General features: G+C 42.1%; 1 protein-coding gene across 1 annotated transcript in view; it reads right to left on the bottom strand.

Annotated features, from left to right (window-relative positions):
- Positions 1-3,746: 3,746 nt before the first annotated feature.
- Positions 3,747-20,901, bottom strand: part of nsd1a (nuclear receptor binding SET domain protein 1a) — a 20,407-nt gene continuing 3,252 nt past the window's right edge. The window contains exons 4-23 of the mRNA XM_007548420.2: positions 20,483-20,655; positions 14,279-16,091; positions 14,057-14,181; positions 13,275-13,494; positions 12,645-12,748; positions 11,888-11,947; positions 11,614-11,805; positions 11,419-11,511; positions 11,191-11,314; positions 10,876-11,076; positions 9,657-9,836; positions 7,862-8,018; positions 7,577-7,782; positions 7,391-7,503; positions 7,036-7,305; positions 6,817-6,933; positions 6,567-6,708; positions 5,690-5,796; positions 5,360-5,564; positions 3,747-5,012 (exon numbers count right to left, since the gene is read on the bottom strand). Of these exons, the coding sequence (XP_007548482.1) occupies positions 4,243-5,012; positions 5,360-5,564; positions 5,690-5,796; positions 6,567-6,708; positions 6,817-6,933; positions 7,036-7,305; positions 7,391-7,503; positions 7,577-7,782; positions 7,862-8,018; positions 9,657-9,836; positions 10,876-11,076; positions 11,191-11,314; positions 11,419-11,511; positions 11,614-11,805; positions 11,888-11,947; positions 12,645-12,748; positions 13,275-13,494; positions 14,057-14,181; positions 14,279-16,091; positions 20,483-20,655 (5,372 nt within the window). The 3' untranslated portion in view covers positions 3,747-4,242. The remainder of the gene's footprint in view (positions 5,013-5,359; positions 5,565-5,689; positions 5,797-6,566; positions 6,709-6,816; positions 6,934-7,035; positions 7,306-7,390; positions 7,504-7,576; positions 7,783-7,861; positions 8,019-9,656; positions 9,837-10,875; positions 11,077-11,190; positions 11,315-11,418; positions 11,512-11,613; positions 11,806-11,887; positions 11,948-12,644; positions 12,749-13,274; positions 13,495-14,056; positions 14,182-14,278; positions 16,092-20,482; positions 20,656-20,901) is intronic.

The following is a 20,901-nucleotide window of genomic DNA, read 5'->3' as shown; positions in this document are numbered from 1 at the left end:
ACTGCATTAAAAGTGAGAGGACACTGTTTCACACCCAGTTCTGACACCAAACTACACACTGAGATCAAAAAAGAGGCTTGAAGAAGAAGCAAAGCTGAGCCACAAAACCTGAGCCGCAAAAAGGGAATCTGGCTGTTCATTGTGCGAAAGGATCATATTCATTCATATCTCCTGACTAACTCGAGCTAAACACAGCTAAACACTCAGACCTGTACAATAGGCACCACTCTGTAGCAACATTTAGAAACAAAGTAAAGGAGAACATTTGGGAAGAGCGTTGCTTCATTCCTCAAAAAGAGAAACCAGTGTAATAGACTGAATGNTATGATCTTCAAGAGAAAACCAACCTTAGGATGTCTTTAGATGGAAAACAGTAACAAAGAGCTACGGAAATGTGTTTTATCCATAGATAAGCGTAAAGATCAACACCAGGATGCATTTTAAACAACTTTTCTGTTGACTGTTTCTTTAATGTTGGTGTTTTACAACAAGGAAGTCAGTTTTCTGGTGAAAAAAAAAAAAAACAGACGGCAAGAACCTGACGCCACCATTATTTTGTTAAACAATAACCAAATGAGGGATGAATGGTTTAATTTCCTCCTTAACTAAATGACATGTTGACAAAGAGAAGCAGATATTAGCCTCTCTGCATCTATAGCTGTGTCACCACTGGAGTTTCCTCAAAACAACAACAGATCATTGTTTCATTTTTATTGTCTGTCTGAAGCCAGAAAACTGAGAACATCACACACCCTGTCACTCACAAGTTTCCGAGTGGCTTAAACAGCGGGTCAGATCAAGGAAGTCATCATTTTATTGATGGAAGAAAAATAGAGCATCACCTTAACAAGATTTGTCTTTAAGAAAATATGCATCGTGACGCCTGATATTAGGAAACATTGTCATAAACTGGTAAGTGCACAAACAAATTCACTCAATGCATGGGAAGAATGTCTATGGATTAGAGTGTAGACATTTAAATATTGGCATTTCAAACAAGACAAAGTCTGGCAGGTTCCTCTTCAATTTCCGCCACCCTAACCTGCTTAAGAGGGATTAGATAAGCTTGAGTCTGCTAAATAAGCGTTAAACTTTGATCCAGACTCTACATTACATCTCGCATGCAGGAGCCAAAAACACCTCAGGATACAAATAGAAGCTGTGAGTTGAATGAGAATCCAAGCCTGCCCTCTGGTGGATGACTTCCCTGCTTCGAGTCTACTGACCACGCAAAAAAGTGCAATGGAAATCTAAGAATAATTTACTATAGGGAGTTATTTTGTAGTAAATATTAACAATTTGAAAGTTAGTTTTTTTTTCCCAGCTGACTAAAGTAAAACAACTTGAAAACATCAAGACACGTTTCACTCGCAAATATCTGTAACCTTCAGGTTCATCTGGCATTTCTGGCACTTATAGGTTTCTCACATTAAGGCGATAGTTTGGTTAATGAAATGCAGAACAACAGAGAACATACAACTTAAGCAAGTGCTTCTGATGTTTTAAGTCATATTTTAACTTTGCATTTTGTCATTTAGAATAATATATGGTAAATGTATTGTTTGTCCATGCTACTGACACGTTAAATTACAAATGTCCCTCATCTGTCCACTGTGATTACAGAAACAGTGTGTGTGTGGTAAAACTATGGCTGTACAGAAAAGCTGCAGGGAACCACAGCTCAGGTGGATGAATCTGTTTACAGAACATCTGCAGGCAGCAAACTTCACAAATCTGGCCTCTATGGCAAAGTGGACAAGAAGTGAAATTTACACAGACAAACACACACACACACACAGAAACTGACACTTTAGACAATATCTGTTCATCCTGGTGACTAAATTGATATTTTTATATCTGGTGTGTTATGCTCCTGGTTATAACAGAACAACCAATAGAACCAAAATCGACAGCTGATTTTGAAAGTGTTAACTTTTTGACGTTTTAATCATTTTTAAATAAAACAAGCACAGTTTGTTCACAAAACACACACCCTTCTGGAGGACCCCAAGACATTCAGCTACACATGGCTTAATGTGCTAACGCTACAGAGCCTCTGCTGTCCCTCACATTAACATCATTATGTTCCGTTCTGAGCGTAAGAGCATAATGACAAAACTGTAAAAAGTACCGACATCAGCACAGGAAGTCTATAAACTCATATGAGGTTACAACCAAAATAAGCTGCATACAAGAAGAGTTCTGTTCAAAACGTTTAATCTCGGTGTAACTCGACTCCAACTCTGACGAACTGGCATTTCAGGAATATAGCATCATGTCACTCAGCACTAATGGAGGAGAACCGGCTCCTGACGGATGAGTTGCATGATGCCGCGTGTCGTCAAAGTCCAAGGAGTGAGTCTGGAAGCAAAACTACTTTATTCAGTGGATGCTGATAAATCTGAAAGCAGTTTATAGCTCAGTTGACTCAGATCACCTGTTTACAGTCTTAGTAAAGTGCGTCTTTGTCTGGACATGGTGTGTTTAAAACGGAAAGGTAAAATTACTTAAACTGCTTCCCGAAGAAACAAGCTTGATATTCCGGTGGCTTCTCTGGTAGCAGATGCACTCATGGAAATATTTAGGGTGAGGTGGCTTGTTTTGATTTTCGTAAACCAGCCGTGTTGCTTGAGGAGCCAGACTGCAGGAACAGCTGAGTTGAAGCAGTTCCTGTAACCAGAGACCAAACTTGGCCTCTTGGTCTCATACTCACCGCCACTCCGTTGACGAAAGCAGCCAGGGTTGGGGAAAGCCGGATGTTGCTGCGGCCGTACACAGAGCTGATGAAATCAGGTGCGTACATGTGCTGAAATGAAAAGACTTTAGTAAATGAGCCATTCTTGACCAAAACATTTTTAATAGCCAGAGATCTTTTACTCCTTTGATCATTTATCTCCACACTGACTCTCCCCTGACTCAGCATTTCTGTTTATACAGAGTCACTGATTTGCACGTTGTTAATAGAGAGTTTAATTTACCTGGCAGTGCTGCAGGGCCAGATCAAAGACATCTGTTGTGCTTCCAATGAGGCCGACCCCGATGCTGTCCAGCACCATCCTTTTACTGCGCTGGAGGACAACGGGGGACAAATGCTGGGGCTTGATTTCACTGATGAACTGCCCAAAACTTGCGGTGACTGTGTCCTCTGGAGCTGTGTGCAGCGTGGCTCTCAGGTTGAGAGAAGCCTAGACCACTGAAGATCTTCTTACGCCAAGCTTGTAGGGCTCACACGATTAATTGCGACAAATTGATTACTGAAATAATTGTTGGTTGCTTTATACACTGCTGCACAGTCATATTGTGACAGGAAGGAGCCATCCCTAAACTGTTCCCACAAAGGTGAGAGCGGAAAAATGAAATGCCCAAACTGCCTTGGTATTGTGGATCCCTTATCACCATGCTCCCTTGAGCTCTCATCTGCTTAGACATGCATGTTTTTATGTCAAATTAAAAATTTCCAGAGGTTTCAAAAGCTACACTTAATATCAGACAAAAAGCAAGAATAAGGGAAATTTAATCTCCCTTATTCTTTTTTTTATCCTCTTTTTGGTCAGCACTGTTTCTCACCATGGAATTCTATCTTATGTTTTAATCAAAAATATTTTTTTCATGACTCATATTCGTTTCAATAAATAAAAAGGCTGCCTGTCTGATGTGCCATTACACCACTACACTTTCTGTAACTCCGTCTGCCCAGTAGGTATTTTCCTAATTTGCTCCGACAGATATTACAGAGAAACCCAGAATGTTTATCTGAAATGAATGACTCCAGTGGGTTTATTTTTCACTCCTCACAAACAGAGAAGGTACTGTTTCTGCTTAACTGTAACAGGGATTCAACGACTCCTGGAAACAGAAAGAGGACGGGGACGACGAGACAAGACGGCCTCATGATGACGGTTTGGTCAAACTTCTCACTCATTTTTTATATTACAAACATTTAAAAAAAAAAGAAAAAGAAAAACATAAAAAGGGTTGAACTATGTAAACAGTGTGAAAAGACAGAACAAATCAAGAGAGCACCAAACACAAATAAAAGTCTGGACAGGAATATAAAGAGACTGAGTGAGACAACAGTTCAGCCTTAGCACCAGAGCACATCCCCGCTGTCAGTCTGGAGACGAGAAGGCAATGCTGTACCACAGTGAAGGCAGTGCTGCGTTCAAGTAGGTACCAAAATATGGAACTCCTTCAGTCCTGTCAGCGTGTGGAGGGAGCTCCTGCTCAGCGTTACAGACGGAGTCACTTCTCATCGTCCTCCAGCCTCCCCCAATCCTCCACCTCTTCATCATCAGCATCGTCGTCCACGTAGCCGCCCCACGTCCCGCACACCTCCCCTCCTTCCTCGTCCTCCTCCTCCTCTTCGTCTTCTAGTGCGTCGCTTCCATAAGGCGGCTCCTCTTCTTCCTCCTCCTCCTCCTCCTCAACCTCCATCTCCTGAGTCTCATTGTCCTCGTCGTCATCTTCGTCCTCCTCGTCCTCCTCGTCGTCGTCCTCCTCCGTGTCTAGCCTGTACACCTCGCCGTCCTCCACCTCTCCGTCCTCTCCCTCGCGGGCGGCGCCGGTTTTCAGTTCGGTTCTGTCAGTGAGGTAGGAGGTGTTGGAGGGGACGAAGCTGGAGGTAGCAGTCTTTGTGTTGATGTAGAGGCGAGGGGGAGGCTCTCGGTCGCATGGAGCAGCCTCGGAGGGAGCGGAGGAGAGGGAAGCAGCAGAAGAAGACGAAGGAGGAGTTGCTCCTGCGGCGGCCGGAAGCGCTTCGGGAGGGACGGGCACGGCCATGTTCCCGGGCCTCATGGAGGCCATGTTGGGCACGTATTCCCGTACCTCCCCGGGTTCCAGTGGCTCGGGCCCGCACGGGTCGTGGTCGCTGCAGGACAACTTTCCGTCCAGCTTGGAGATGAAGAGCTTGCCTTCTCGGTGCTCTTTACAGTACGAGTTGGGGCACATCACGCAGAACGAGGCTGCCTCTTTACCGCAAACGTCACACTGATGCCATGGGCACTCCCATCGCCCTGGAGACAAGATCATTCATCACGTCAGCCATGTTGAAATGTGGAAAAATACTGAAACAGTTAGTGTGAGCGCAACATGTTTTAAATATTTAAATATTGTCTTCTTCTCATGTTAAACTTTACAAACATTTCAGTTTGAAACACATCCTTACTTTGAGTATAAATTTTAATTTGAAATGGTTATCACTTCAATCAATCAATCAATCAATCAAATTTTATTTGTATAGCACATTTCAGCAGCAAGGCATTTCAAGGTGCTTTACATAATTAAAGAAAAAATAAAAACAGTATGTGACATTAATAAATAGATAAAAAGTAAAGATAAAAACACTTGTAGGTCTGCTAACCTGCAGGCCGCTTTGCCAAGTTGAGGCAGTCAGCGTGATAGACTTTGGGACATCCCGGCTTTTTACAGGACACTATCTGGCCTCCGTCGCCGCAGCTGAAGCATTCGTCTTCCCTCTCCTTCGTTACTTGTTGCTTGGTCTTCTTCTTCATGCTGCCCTTCCTCTTCCCTTCCTTCAGTTTCATTTTCTCCGCTGGTGGCTGGTTCTGAGTAAAGATGGGGAACGGAGCGGTTTGCAAAGCAGGAACCAAGTGAAGGTTAATCAGTGGTGAGTGTTATTTTAGAGTGATATTGTGATCAGAGGCACAACGGGTTGAATATACAGTTTTACCTTTGGTCGGACCCCCAGGAAACCGCTACAGTTGGGAGCTCCGCATTTACAAGCAGTCTTCCCGTTTCCACGACACTCCAGGTTGTAGTTGAAGGTCAGCTCAACCCCTGAAGTGAAAATCATACTGATGTTTTAATTGTCGAAAACAATTTCTACGCGTAAAGAGCAAAAATCACATATCAAAAGTCAGAAAACTTAGAAATCTTCTAAGAATGAAACATGAATAAGGGCTTCGCCTTGCCTCATGGGGGTCTTGCAACTTTTAGAGCTCTGCTTCAGCACAGCTAAATCGAATATCCTGGCCATTAGCAGGACTCTGTGGAACCTGACTACACTCTGACGAGTCAATTTATACATTTGATTCAGATGTGAACTCATAAGGACAATGGCCGAGGAAGACTGGAGTTTGCTAACTCTGATTTTAGAGAAAAAAGGCATGTGATTTAAGAAAATGCTGTTTTCAAAACGTTTTAATAGTGCGGCTAAAGCCTCTGTCTAAAAATGTGTAGACCATTGAGACTTTCAGCTGCTTCCTTTCACTGACGGAGAACAAAATTACATCAAATTGTCTTTATTTTAGTTTGCAGGACTAACATTTTTGTCACAATTGTTTATTGTAATAGCAGGCTGAGTTCAACATGGAGGACTATTAAAATCCATGGTTAGGGTGCCAATCTGTTGAGTCTACAAGCTAAAACTTTCAGAGAAACATTTCTCGTGACTTCCTCCTCTTAATTGAACAAATTATCATATAAATCTTTAGCATCAAATAAATGTAATTATTTGGAGCGACAAGTCAAACCACAATTGAAAAGTTGTAAAAACTACTAATTTTAAGAAGGCAAAAAAAAAAAAAAATCCATTCAATCAGTGAAACCTTTTGGGATGTCCTGCAGAGCGAACAGCCCAACCCTGGTGTCCCCGTTCACAGTCCACTTCTGAGTCTCACAGTTTGGTTGGCAGCTATGGTTCATGAAGCGTGCCTGGTTCCCTTTGGGTCCAGCATCGATGACCCGATCCTAAATTAATAATAAAAATAACAAGTTTAGTCCTCTGATCTTCTTCGGTGTGTTTGATCATTTATCCCATCTCCATACTCCATTGACAGCTATTCGTTCCAGAATCACCTTGTCCAGGGTCAGCATGTAGAAGTTGCAGATGTCGTTCTCCTGAGCGTGTCTGATTCTGGCGCGACATTCTTCCTCGTCGATCACCTCCCCAACATATTCACTCACAAAAGCACCCTAGAGGTAAAAAAAAAAAAATCAAAGAACAAAATGAGAAATAAGTAAAAATGTGTCAAAATCTCTCAAAAGAACTTTGGTGTGCATTTTTCCCCAATTTACCTTCTTGATATCAGAGACCGCGCGTAAACCCCACCCACAGGACAGCGTCCTGAAAATCTCCACGGTGGTGTACTGTCGCTTTGTAAAAGTCTGGTTCTGACATCGCTCCCCGGCTGCACACACTTGCGGGTGGCACTCATACATCAGCATGCGATTTATGCACTCCGAGTCCATGCCGCACGGGTTTTCGTCGTACGCCTTGCAGTTGCAGCGGGGGATTTCAGACAGGTCGGCAGTGATGATCTGCACCTTCCCAATGGGTCGGTTCACCTAAAGAAGCAAAGTGCCATTCACCAGGTGTTCAGTTTATTGCAGTCAGCTGGTTTTACGTCCAAGCCGGGTCGGTTCAGCGTACCTTGATGTGCTTGTACGGAGGTGGTTTCTTGTCGTTCTTTCTGTCCTCCTGAAGCTGCTTCATTTCTCTCTCGGTCTGTAGCTCTTTGAAACGCTCTGCGGCCTCAGACAAGGCTTCAAGGACACAAATGCAATCTCAGCTGATGTCATTTATGTGCAGAATTAAAACACCAGCGAGAACACGTACCTTTCTTGTACACCGCGTCAGAACCTTTCCCCATTTTTTCGATGTTGTGAGTGTCACCCTCCATGTAGGGGAAGACTCTGGCTTGGTACGTCCACACGAAATCTTTGGAGCCAAAGAACTGCACCGGGAACTCCCCCACTTCATGTTTCATCCTCAAGATGTTGTTTGGGACGTCTTTGGTCAGACACACTTCAGCGGGCCACCACCTGAAGCATCGGGCCGGGTTTCAGATACCTTTCCTGTTGCGTTGAGCTGTTGTGTGGTGAAGAAATGTTGCGCCCTTACCTGTATCGCCCCCATTTGACCCAAAGGATGTCCTTCATGCGAGGTTTCTTTCCGGCTTTGCAGTCGTTGCAGAACCAGCTACCCTGAGGCATCTCTATATTCAAACATTCCCGATGGAAAGCAGCAGGACAGGATTCACAGCACAGCAGACTGCCTCCTGTACAGTCGGGAAAATACGAGTTCTTCATCAGTATAAAGAGGAGATGCCGTCCAAGTCCTGTGGATGCTACATTGATCATCGGCCCTCTGGCCCTGTACTTAACAGCTGTTTGTTCTGATATGCTGAGTTTTGTCTGAAAATATCGCTTTGCTTTACGCCCAGTCATATATATTTTATCCTCATCTGTTCAAAGAACATTTCTCCAGAAGATCTGCAGCTGATTTAGATGAAACTCTGCAAACTTACAAAACAACAAAGCATTGCACTATCCAGAGCAGAAAGCTGTCAAAACCTCTGCTTGTTGATGATCTGTTAATACTGGTTGTGATGCCTTTTCTGGTCGACTTATTCTTACGAAATAAAACAGACTATGATACATAATCACACCACAGTCACTGCAATTGACATCCTGCTGGGCACATAGCATTTTTCTTATGGAAGACTATAAGTATAAAATAGAAAATCACTTTAAATCATCACTTATCGAAGTAGGCAGGGGCGGATCTAGAAAAATATTTATGGGGTGGCAAGAGGGGGGCAGGGATATTTTCAGGGGTCCTGTATTTGGTATATATATATATACCAAAAAACAAACATTTCCCACACAAAAACGTAGCAAAAACACTAAAACATTACATCCAGTCTGTTACATTATGTTGTCAGGCTTAATGTATATATTGTGATTATTAATAAGTTTTCGCCTGATCACCGCGGTGGTTGATTAGCTGATTTAAACAGCTGCTCTACTGATGACTTGGTGGGCGGGTTGTTTAGTGCTAACAGAACCAAAACACACCAAACTGCGCAGCACATGCAAAAGTTATCAAAGTCAATAGCAGGCTAACAGTTAAGCTTGTATAACTGACCCACTGCTCACTTGTTCAATGTTTTCTTTAAATTAAAAAGTTTTCCTCACCTGTGAAATCTGAAGCCCTTATTACCATTACCTATGGTTGAATTAACTGCTAAACATTGCGTCCGTTGTTCTGATTCTTTGCATGATTGTAGTATTTTCCTGACCACCGATATTCCTGACTCAATGGACAGCAATGGCGCATGTGCGACTTACGATAAATCACGTAATGTCCAGTCCAGTAATATATATCAATGCTGCTGGCGCTCTGTCCTTCTCTCGCACTTTCCGCTACTTAGCAGTGGGTGTCAGGTTACATTGTGTTGCATTCAATGTTGTCGGAAAAAAAAGAATTTCATGAGCTTAATGTCCGATTTGCCATAACTATTTATTGAATTCATTGTCGCTAGCTGGGGTGGCAACAAGGGTGGCAAGGCTCTCATTTGGGGTGGCAATTGCCACCCCAGTAGATCCGCCCCTGGAAGTAGGTCTAAAATATTTCCTGAGCCAGTAAGATTTGTTGAATGATCAGTATGAACCCCCCTAAAATAGTACAGCTACTAAATCAGCTACTTTCTCTCTTAAATGCAGGCAACAAGGGTTTATTTTAAATTTGACTTCATTTGTATTTGAAAGTGAGAAATCTGTTGGCTTTTTGTAGACTCGAGGTGAGATTTTGTCTAAATTTACGACCCGGTTACGCATGAAACCCTACAACTGAGTTTGTAGTTTCTTTTTACCATCACCGGAAGCTAAAAATTGAGACCTGAACCCAGACTGACCTTCGGAGCAGACAAAGCACCAGCTAACGTTTATGTGTTCGTGGTTCTTGCAGCCTTTGCGAGGAGTGAAGTGGTTGGGACACAGGAAGCTGTTGTTGGACAACACCAGGCTGCCTGCTGCCATGCAGTTGTCGTTGGGGTGATAAGCTACGGGACAGCGGACGCATCGAGCCAGCCGACCTGAGAAACGAAACACACAGAACGGCTTCATCCACGCACAGAACTGTAGCCCAAGTTCAAGTTTAACACAGCTGACACTGTTGCATGGGATTAAATGCTTTAAATGAATTTACTATTTAACAGAAACATTAAATTGTTGGGAAACTGAGTGACATAACAGCACCAAATACTGAGTAAGCAACTAAAAAAGAACCACAGACGTTTAGACACGGAAAAAAATATGTATATTTTTAACAAATCACAATTATGTAAAAATGCTGAAAACACTGTAGAACTCTATCTATGCTCTTATTTTTCCACCAAAGGGTTTTAAATTTGCAAGAAGAAAGTAAAAATACTAGAACTTGCTCAAGGTGATTATTGGTAAGGAAGAAAAGTTATCAAATACTTTAGGACTTTATTTAAAAATCAGCAGAATTTTAAAACTATGCATTTAAGACCTTGAAGATTATGCAATCTCTACCCTTATCCAACGTTAATTATTGAATTTAACTCAACCTTATTTTCAAAGCGCCGATTCACAATTCAATCCAGTCACGCAGAGAGATTCAAAGTCATTAATTGATATTATTCATGAAACAATCTGGTCAAGCTCAGTTTACTACTCAAATTGGTTAAACAAATGTGTTTTCTGATTTGGACTATAACTTTATTTAGAGATGTCTATAATTAGCATGTAAAACCTGCAATTGGTTGGTTTACCAGGAGGTGGCAGTAGAGTCAAAGGGCCATTTCACAAGTTGTGCAGTTTCAACACTTTCCAAGCGAGGAACTTAAATATTTGATTTATTCTAGTTCAGATGTCTGGAGCCAACTCTTTACTGTTAAGAAACTTATCTAAAATACAACTAATTTACTATCTTAACCGTAAAACCTGACCATTTTTTCAAATGTGATGTTGCTGCCAAAAATAAGAGCTTCTATCTTATCTGAGTGAAGGCAGCCAGCCAACCATGTGCTTCAGTGTTCAGCGTGCTAACCATGTTGCTCCTCTACAGATGCGGTTTGATTGAAATGACCTGGGGGGGGGGGGTTCTACCTTTGGTGCTGCAGGCGTTGAGAGGGTTGGTGATGTGGCATGACAGGCAGACATGCAGAGGGCAGCGGAAGCCCTTGTTATGTGGCTGGGTGGGCGAATACGCCATGATGCAGTCCGAGTGGTAAAACTTCCCACAAAGGGGGATGATGCAGCGCTTCACTCCGTTATCACACTTCTTACACACAAAGCAGTTATGAACACCTGAAACAAAACGAAGTCGATGAGAATCTGAAGACTTGTCGTGCTTCAGGACAAACCGCTCGCGGTCGGTCGCGGGGTTTTTAGGTCCTTTGTGAGTCGCAAAGCGAGACCCACCGGTTTTACATTCCTGACAGAGGAATTTTCCTTTGGGGGCCACAGAGAGGCCGATGCACTGCAGGTGAAAGGCACCGAAACACGGACCGTCGCACACCAGAAGGTCTCCTGTCTTCTCACACACCTGTAAAAACACACACGCACACAAGAGGCACACTGATAATATACCTGCCACTAACGCAGAAGGTGAAAATAATCACGTCACAGTCAGCGTGAAGGTCATTTCACCTGGCAGACGCTCTCCTTCAAAGACGCGGCTCCTATTTTTCCCTTAACATCACCCTGGGACGAGAGACTGTCATTCAAACCCGCCGTCATGACCTAAAGGAGATGAATATCGTCTAATGTTACTGAAGCAGTCAGAACAGATGGAAACTTAAATTTGATTCTACATTTTGCCTGGAGAAAACACAGCAGGGGCACCTCAGGTTTAGGAGTTAGTGTTCCAGTGTGTTCCTCCTGTTTCTCCTCGGTGCTGCAGGGCTCCGTCTCAGCCTCCTGCTTCGGGGTCTTACACCGCTGAGGGCTCGGGGACCTGCTCTCTGGACGCTTGGCGGCTTCAGCAGGGACGGACGATGCGCAGGGGGAAGATTTCTCTTTCGTCACGGATGCAGCCTATCCCGCAAAACACAAGGATTAGAGTAACTAAACAGAACTTCAGCACATTACAGTAAATGTTTGGTGATTTCATGAATACCTGTGTTTTCTTGACCAACACTTTTGCGTCTGGGGAAATGCCGAGTTTCCGCTTAGATTCCTATAACAAAATATAAATATTCAGGGTCCAGGAGTACAGAGCCGTCCTCACTACAGTTTTGTGAAGTTACAGTAAATCTCAATGTATTTTATTAAGATTTTATGATTATAAAATAAAAAAAAAACGCCATATAATTGTGCAATTTTTTGTAAATGGAAGAAAAATGATACACAGGTATCAAAAGATATTTTAAAAATGAACAAGAAAAAAAATGTTTGCATTTGTATTCAGCTCTAATGATTCAGTAATTTGTAGAACCATCTAATTTACGGTTAGGCCCAAAATTATTCATAATTTTTCTGCAAATGAGAAGTTTTTGTCTGATTGGGAAGATACTAAAACACTTTAAAAGGAGGAAGACATAATAAAAACTCCTAATCAAAATGTGTAACCTTCTCAATGATCAAAAAACAATATATCGGGATTAAAGCAACCAAATCCTTCTTGTGCTTCCACTGGTATTTTGACAATCGTTTGCAATGAGCTCCAAGCCAACTGAGGGCTCCTTGCCATCACCCTAATCTTTATCTTTCTCCACTTCAAACCTAAATCTGCCGGCGATAAGAATAATTTTAAGCATTCGCGTAAAAACCCAGTAAAATACATTGAGGTTTACAGTTGTTAAAGTGACAAGAGAAGAAGCTCAGAGTGTGAATACCTTTGCAAGGCAGTGTAGTTTTAGATTTCGTAGACATACCTTTTTCTTTGAGGAACCTGCCGACACTTCTTCTATGGTACACTCCATCGCCTTGTGTGAGAGTTTTCTGGGCCTCTTTCTTTCTTGAAGAGATGTTCCCGAGTCTGACATTAAAAACGATTCAGGTAAGTCTCAAGTATTCACATGCAGAAACTGACATTCAAAGACAGACGACATGGCAAATACAGTTAAAATAATGGACTTTTGAGATGTAAAAACATGAGACCAGTACATAAATAATTTCAGAATTGTTTCTAAGTACCATATATGATGAAAAAGGACAACTCCCAAGGTTTTGGTCTGCAGTACCTAAATCAAGCCAGTAGGTGGCAATAACATCAAATTTCCTCAATAATCGCTTTGTTTTTTAACTGTTTACTTTTTTCCTCTAAATTAGAAGGTTAATTGAAAAAAAGTGAGGAAAAAAAAACATAAAAATGGCCCCATTGTTGTGGGTTTGAGCTCAAAAAGCAATAGTGATCATATGGGAAGGCCCATCTCTATCACCGCTCTACTAATCTCCTGATATCCAGTTCAAATGGGAACACCACAAACAGATCTAAGAAAACTCGAGTTGCATGTGGATGAGCGGTGAAAACCTGATGAGAACAGGTGGAGAGTAAGACTCACCACACTCAAAAGACAGATCCGTTTCCTCTGCTGCGTCTGCGTCAAAGCGGGGTGGTGCTGTGACAGGAGACAAAGGTGGTGCTGGAGGAGAAAACTCTTCCTGAGACGGACTCGGATCCATCTTTACCCGAGCCTCTCCTGGCTCCGCTAAAGACGACGTTGAGGTATCCATGGCTTCTGTAGCACTGAGATCATGGAGTGCCGTAATCCCTGAAGTGTCCTGCACACAGAAACATACGACGCAAAACACAAGTGGATAGTAAAGGTATTGGGAACACCACAAACAGATCTAAGACCTTCGGCACATTTAGTCACCTTACAACAGCAAACTTGCTGTGATTTTATGTGACAGACCAAAACAAAGTAGTGCCGAATTCTGATTTAAAAATCTGAATTAAGCCCCTTTTAACTCTGATAACCGTAGATAAAATGAAGTGCAAAACCCAGAGTGGCTACATAAAATACACTACTCACATTTTAGTTTTCATTTGTTAAAAAAAAAAGAAAGTTAAAAACCATGTAATCTTTTCATTCTACTTCACAGTTACCTGTGTCTCTAATAAAATATGCTGAAGTTTGTGATCATAATGGGACAAATTGTAAAATACGTCTACTTAAATGTACAAGTTTTGTACAGTTTTATAATTTACTTATGGTTTTGGGCTTTTCTTTGATAGCTGTAACTAATTATTTATTGAAAAATCCCCAATCTCTTGTTTCTTTTTTTTGTTTGTTTTTTTATCTGTACTGTAGGAAACCACAACCCCAAAAACTTTCCTCACCAGTTTGGAACAATCTGCCGTGTGTTTCTTTGACCTCTTTTTTGTGGAAAATATTTGTTCATACTCCTCGGTGGACTCCAAGAGCCTCTTGGTTGGTTTCCGGAGACGTTTGTTCTCAGATTGTCCTGTGTGCAAAAAAAAACAAACACTTTGATATTTCAAAAAGTATCGTCTCAGTAAAAAAAAAAAAAAAAACTATAAAGCACTTTGCTCAAGTCTTACCGGCTGTGCTGCTTGCATCTGAAGAGTGCGAGTCATTCTCTGTGTGCGCCTCAAGATCTGGAGAAGCTCTCATTGTCGGAGAACCCTTCATCTCGGCAGGTGCCTCAGTCTCAGCGGACCTCTCGCTCCCAGCTGCCTCGGTCTCAGCAGCTTCCTCAACCAGCTGCCAGCGCTTCTTTGGAGCCACAGCTATTTCCGAGGACTTCTCCAGGTAGCTGGTGGAGGAATCGGGGCCAAATGGGTCCGCTACAGGCTCCGTCGAGCCAGACTGGACGCTGATGAAGTCTCTCTCGGGAACATCCAAACGCAGGTCAGGCGTTGTGAGCTTCAGTTTAGACGGAAGCCTTTGTTTTCTGCGCTGCTTCTCCGAACTCCCGACCTCAGCGTGAGAAGGAAAGTCTTCACAGTGATGGGTGTCGACCGAGGCGCCCGCTTTAGTGCAGAGTTTGGTTTTCACCGGCGTGCTTTGGCTCAGCGTAGGTTTCTCCGACTGCCCGTTCTCTAATTTGATCTGAAGAGGTAGACCTTCGCAGGAGCCTCTCAGCGGACCACCTTCTGCTGCGGTGGGGATCACCAGGGGTTCCTCCTTTATCAACGTAGCCGACGGCGGCAGCACCAGCGGTTTGCCTTCTTTTTCTCGAGTGTCGTGCATGTCCTTTAACAGCATCAGAATAGTGCTAAATTTGTAATTGGAGTCAGGCCGAAAGACACTCAGCTCAGAGTCACTGTTGTTCTCCATCACTAGCGATTTGAACCTTAATTCTTTACTATCCTGAAAGGTGTCCATTGGAGACAGAGACAGAGAGGAGGAGGTAGATAGATCTGACGGACTGTTTTCCGCCTTGATTTTGACCGGCTGCTGCGCGGGCCGAGTCATCCCCTCGCACTTTGACCTGACCACCGAGCCGTTGTGAACTGGTTTCTTATTCAGCTTCCTCGCGCGACGTTTCGGAGAGCTGTGGTTAACAAAGGAGCAGGTTTTGCTGGGGTATTTCCGATTTGGAGACAGTTCAGCTTTGACGGCAGCATCAGTAGGAGTTTTTCCGAAGCAGTCTTCAGGAGGAGCTTCTGCTGGGACTCGGCTTGTGGCTGGTCCATCTTTGTGATTGGTCTCTTCTGCTGCTTTCAGAGCCTTTGTTATCAGACGGCTGCTGGCAGAAAGAGCCCCAGAGTGCTTTTCAGTGGAACCTTGGGGCAATTTGCCCGGCCTTTGCTCAGGGTCTTTAGAGGTCGCTTTGTTTTGAAATATACAGGACGAATCAGGCAGGTCCGAGCAAAGGTTTAGTTTTTTAGATGTCTTTTTCACTTTTACTGAAGCGTGCTCCTTTCTGCCCGTGGCGTCGGCATCATATATTGGAGAAAGAGCTGTGCGTTTAGGTCGATTCAACATCGGAACTGAGTCCAAATCGGCATAAGGCGAGTCCTTCGGCTCCTCTTTCAGTGCACGTGTTGTTGCATGAAGCTGACCAGCCTTGTTGGCTGTTTCCTTTCCACCAACAATATGACCAAATATGTCCGACAAGCATTTCTTCTTCTTTTTGAAAGTTTTGCTCTTATTGCCGTGTGCTGTGGAGTTTTTGAAGAGATGGTGACCATTCCCGTTGGTCGCCGGACCAGGTGAGTTGGGTCGATTTGGGACAATGGAGGCGGAGGGGGCCTCTAGCGGCTCTTCGGATGAAGGAAGGCTGGTCGGATGTTCTTCTCCATTGACAGGTAGTGAAAGTGTGCTCTCACTGTTCCTCTGTCGACTAGGGAGCAGATACTCGGCTTCGGCCACACTGACCTTCCACGCGGTCAGCAAACTTTTTGGAATCTGCCCACATCAGAATTTATGCTTAGATATGTTTTCACAATAAGAGAATAAAAGGTACAGTCGTGGAGAAAAAGAAACACAGTTCTTTGAATTCTGAAGTTTCATATATCAGGAGTCAGGGACAATTTTATTAAGGGGAGGAGGTTTAACAGCTTTTAAGGTTATTTAAATTTACTGTATATGTACTAACACATAGAATAGATTGCACATTTGTGTTCATTAAACAAATGTGAACCAAAACTGGAAAAGCGCTGTCTGAGAAACTAAGTACAGCCCTTCCAGCTTAAAACAGATTTAAGAGGGAAAGTAGCAGCCAGGTTTTGATAGTTAAATGAATAGGGGTGTAGCAATACAATAATTTCACGATACAATGCGATATATGATATTCTGGTCACGATACGATATGTATCATGATATTTGTTGAGCGATACAATTCGCTACGATTCAGTGCATTTTTACGATTTTCATAAAGATTTTAGAAGGACAGAGTGATTTTAGTGACATTTTGTGTTCCAAGACTTGAATTTAGACTGAAAACTGATTAAAAGCACCAACTACACAATACCTGACTCTGATTGGACAGTCTAACAGTCTGCAGCTGGACAAAATGAATCAAAGATGCAGTGAGAGAATTAGTTGCTGTCATTTAATTCATGAGGATTTGACATAAAACTCAAGAGTTTAAACGGTAATCCAGGAGCAGACTGGGGAGATTATCAGCCTCTGTAGACTCTCAATATGCAAATGATTGCACTTATGTTTTTTCTTTTGGACACTGTGGCTGCATTTTGGAGTAAAAATGCAGCCACAAATGCAGTCTTTTGGACTATGGGGAAAAAAGGCTTTTCTACCTTGACTCCCGGAGTTAACCATGGCTGTAAACTGCTTTCGTCTGATAAAGTAGTGGCTCCGCCTCACCCCGTAGTGATCGACTCCCTGCAGCTACGCAGCGCCGCTATTCCCCTGCTTGGATCTCTGAGTAGCTGCCTCTCAGACTGCCAGGATATCATAGTACTCTCAGTCTCTGATACTCTTTGTCTGTTGCTAATAAGAATGATCGATCAGCCATTGTTATCATGGAAATCCTCACTGCGCCGCGGATTCCGGCTGGGGGTTTTTCCTCTTCGTCTTCCTGCTCAAAACACAGCGCCGCTTCGGATGTTATCAACCCATGTTCATTCTTCAGGTAATCCTTTATATACAGAACAGAAACCGCTAAGCTAAAAACTAGTTACGAAGTGAATGCCACCAGTTAAAATTTGCATTAATTTCGCGATCTCACTGGTTTTGCAGCTGCTCCGTTCGCGCCGCTACTCCTTTCCGCTTCTCTTTCACGGTTACTTGCGTAACTTTACGCAAGTAACCGTAACAAAATACTCAGCAACAAAATACAGCCCATCGTTATTTATTGAAGATTTTACATTTCCAAAAACACAGGAATCTAATGTTTCGTTTCGTTTTGTACGTTTGGAAGCTCATTCCCTCTCACATATTCGGAAAAGCCGGGGAATGGCGGCGCTTTTGACATTTCTCTGACATTTGGGAAAAATATGGTTCACAAATTTTAGCATAACTCCGGTTATACTTGGCCTATTTACACAATTTAAAAACTGGTGTGTAGTTTATAATGTGCACTTTAAGCTGAAGTTGAAAGTGAGACTGAGGGAGGCGGAGTCTTGCTGCTACGCCGTAACAAGCTAGACGTTAAAAAGAGCTATAAGGCTGTGGACCCCTATGGTTTAACGGATCAATACTCGCGGATGAAAAATCGATACTTTCCGAGGGCGGAAAATATCGATATATATCGCCGAATAGATTTATATATACAGCCCTATAAATGAACTTGATTTACTTATGAACCACAAGTCTATGAAAGTGGTAACTTTGGCCATTTGCTCACCTGGAGCATACAGGTGTAGGTTACACAAAACCAAGAGGAAAACACATCAGCCATGACGTGAAAGAATCAACTGTTGTTGGCAATCAATCATTTAAGAGTTATTATGTCTTTTCCAAGCAAGCCAAGCAAGTGGTGGAAAATTTGAGACATTTTCCAGTCTTTTCAGAAAAGGATGTTCCATCAATTTCAGACCACAAAGGGCTCCGACAAATTGAATCTCAAGCTTTTCTCAGGCATGAGAATGATAAATGTTACAGTTAATAAAAGTAAAATTATAATAAAAAAAAAGACTGAATAAATGTGGTTTGTTTGGAAAGGCTGCCAGGAGAAAGTCTTTTCTCTAAAAAAAAATGGTTGCACCATCAGCATCGGTTGTGTTAATACTTTGCTAAACGTATAGAGCTGTCATAATATGCACCAGGACAGATGTCCATCAAAAATAGAGACTGATGCATGACAGACATGTTTTCTGTTTTCAGTGCAGAAAGACTGCTTCAGACTGACTGATTATATGATCAATCAATAATCTCAAATGTTTTGACCATAAAAAAAAAATAACATTTGATAGAGCCTTTTACAGTCCGTTTTCTCCTCCAGTCAAGTTGAGATCAGAAAGCAGAGTTAGTAATGGTTGTGTGAAATATATAGTGTTGGTGAAAGAAAGCACCCAAAAAACCCCTGAGAAGTTCCAACTTGATACTAAGAAAAATACTTGACACTTGCTGTGTACAGACATAATGCTCGCTCACTCACTCAGACACAATGGCGGATCGTAAAATAAGTCAGCAGAGAAAGTAATTTCGAAAGCAGGAGAAATTCTGAGCAAAAAAAAACAGACTGAAAGAGAAAACTGTAACAATGCCTCTGCTCTTAAACAAAAACATATGAATGGGAAAGTTTCAAAGATGGATGCCTTTGTTGCCGTTTCATTCACATCTCCAGGATTTTCAAATTAACATGTCGTGGTCATGTCAATTGGGGTGCATGCTTTCATTTTATAGTAGTTCTTAATTAAACAAGGATTTATTTTAGTAGGGTTATTACTTTTCTAACTGTCCTTTTTTTCATTTTCACATATGTTGTATGATTAAAATAGCTTGTCTATAACAAACAAGGCCCCTACCTCAATGTAGTTCAGAATTTAAAATAAATAAATTACAGTGATGCCTTGTGTTCTTTAAGAAGCAAAGCAAAGAATTAATACACTTTTTTTAGATTTACTAGACAGGTTAGGTATTTTTGCACAAAGTATCGGTATTGGTTCGGTATCACCGATACCAGCTTGAATTTTACTAAATATTGGATCGGAAAGAAAATTGATGGTATCGAACATCACTAGTGAGAGGAGGGAGGAGTAGCTGCTGCTGAAACCAGTGCAACAATTTGGGCCACTACTATTAAGTAGCTGGTCTAAAAGTGTCATTTTTTTATCATTTTGGAAGTCATATAATACGCAGTGGTTGAAAATTAACACTGCGCATCAGCCCTCCCTAATGTGAAACATGGTGATCATACTGTGATTATGTATTTTTTTCAGTAGGTACAAACAAACTGGTCAGAGTTGATGGCAGATGGATGAAGTTAGAAACAGGGGAAACCTGGATGAGAACCTATTGGACATTGCAAAAGACTAGAGAGTGAGTTCAACTACCAGCAGGACAACAAACCTGAACAAGAGCAATGTTACAATAGTCAGATCAAAGCATATTCAGGTGTTAGAATGACCCAAAGTCCAGCTTAATTGAGATTCTGAGGTGAGATTTGATGCTTTCTTTTCGATTGGACTAAAATTGATTGATCTATTTTGCAGAAAACGGTCAGAAATGTCTGTCTCTATATGCGCCAAGCTGGTAGAGATCGATCACAGAAGACTTGCAGCTGCAGTGGATCCTTCTCCTCCTTCCACTTCACAGCCATGAGTTTACTGTGCTGCTCGCTTAATATTCAAATCATATATGTTGGAATTTGTGGCTGTAACTTAACAAATATGAAAAAGAGCTATTAACACTTTTGAAAAGCTCTGTACGTTCTAACGTTCCCTCTGTCCTGGTAGACAGGCTCTAAAGTCTGTGTTCCTCCCCATGTGGGCCTGAAGCAGAGACAGACTGTGTCTGAGTGGTTAGAGAAGTCGTCTTGCAATCGGAAGGTTGTAGGTTTGATTCCAGCCTCCTCCTGGAACATGCACTTAAACCCATATTGCCTCCTACCGCTCTACTTATTGGTGTATAAATGTGTTTGAGTGCAAATGGGTGAATGTGACTCTAGTGTAAAGCACTTTGAGTGGTCAAAATGACTGGAAAAGCACTTGTTCAGTTCATTTACAGATTTAGTCACTGTGGACAGTGCACACATTATTTGTTCAATAAATAATTACTCTGTGAAACCTGTATGTAAAGATCAGATTATTTTTTAAATGTCCTGATAGGTAAAATTCTACAATTCAAAGATGCTGTACTTTCTTTTGACCGTGACTGTAGATCTATTTATTTACCGTATACTTGTAGTCCTTCTCTTTCTGCTTTCCCCTCCGTCTAAGAACAGGCAGCTCATCGAACTGATGTCCCCCTTCAAATGGTAGAATGACGCTCCCTGGGACCCAGGTGCATTCAGTGACCTCGCCTACCGTCTCCAGGAAATACATCCGACAAGGACGATTACTTGGTACTGAAGGGGTAAGAAAAAAAAAAAGAGAGTGAGAGAAATGAACAGCAGATTAGTTGCGTTACACACAGACAATAAAATTTATTTAGTGCCAGTTAGCCAGTGAGATCAAATGTTTCACAGAGACGGCTAAAGCCGCACATCATTAAATCTGAAAATCATATTTTATTTTTGTGAAAAAAAAGTGAAATTTCTTCATTATTTCGATTACTACCAACAGTGCTAAATTTGTTCCTTTTAATCTTTACA

Source organism: Poecilia formosa, unplaced genomic scaffold, assembly GCF_000485575.1.
Source record: "Poecilia formosa unplaced genomic scaffold, Poecilia_formosa-5.1.2 Scaffold26, whole genome shotgun sequence".
In the NCBI taxonomy this organism is placed as follows: domain Eukaryota; kingdom Metazoa; phylum Chordata; class Actinopteri; order Cyprinodontiformes; family Poeciliidae; genus Poecilia; species Poecilia formosa.
The sequence above is the reverse complement of the archived record's forward strand: the minus strand, read 5'-3'. Positions and strand labels throughout refer to the sequence as shown.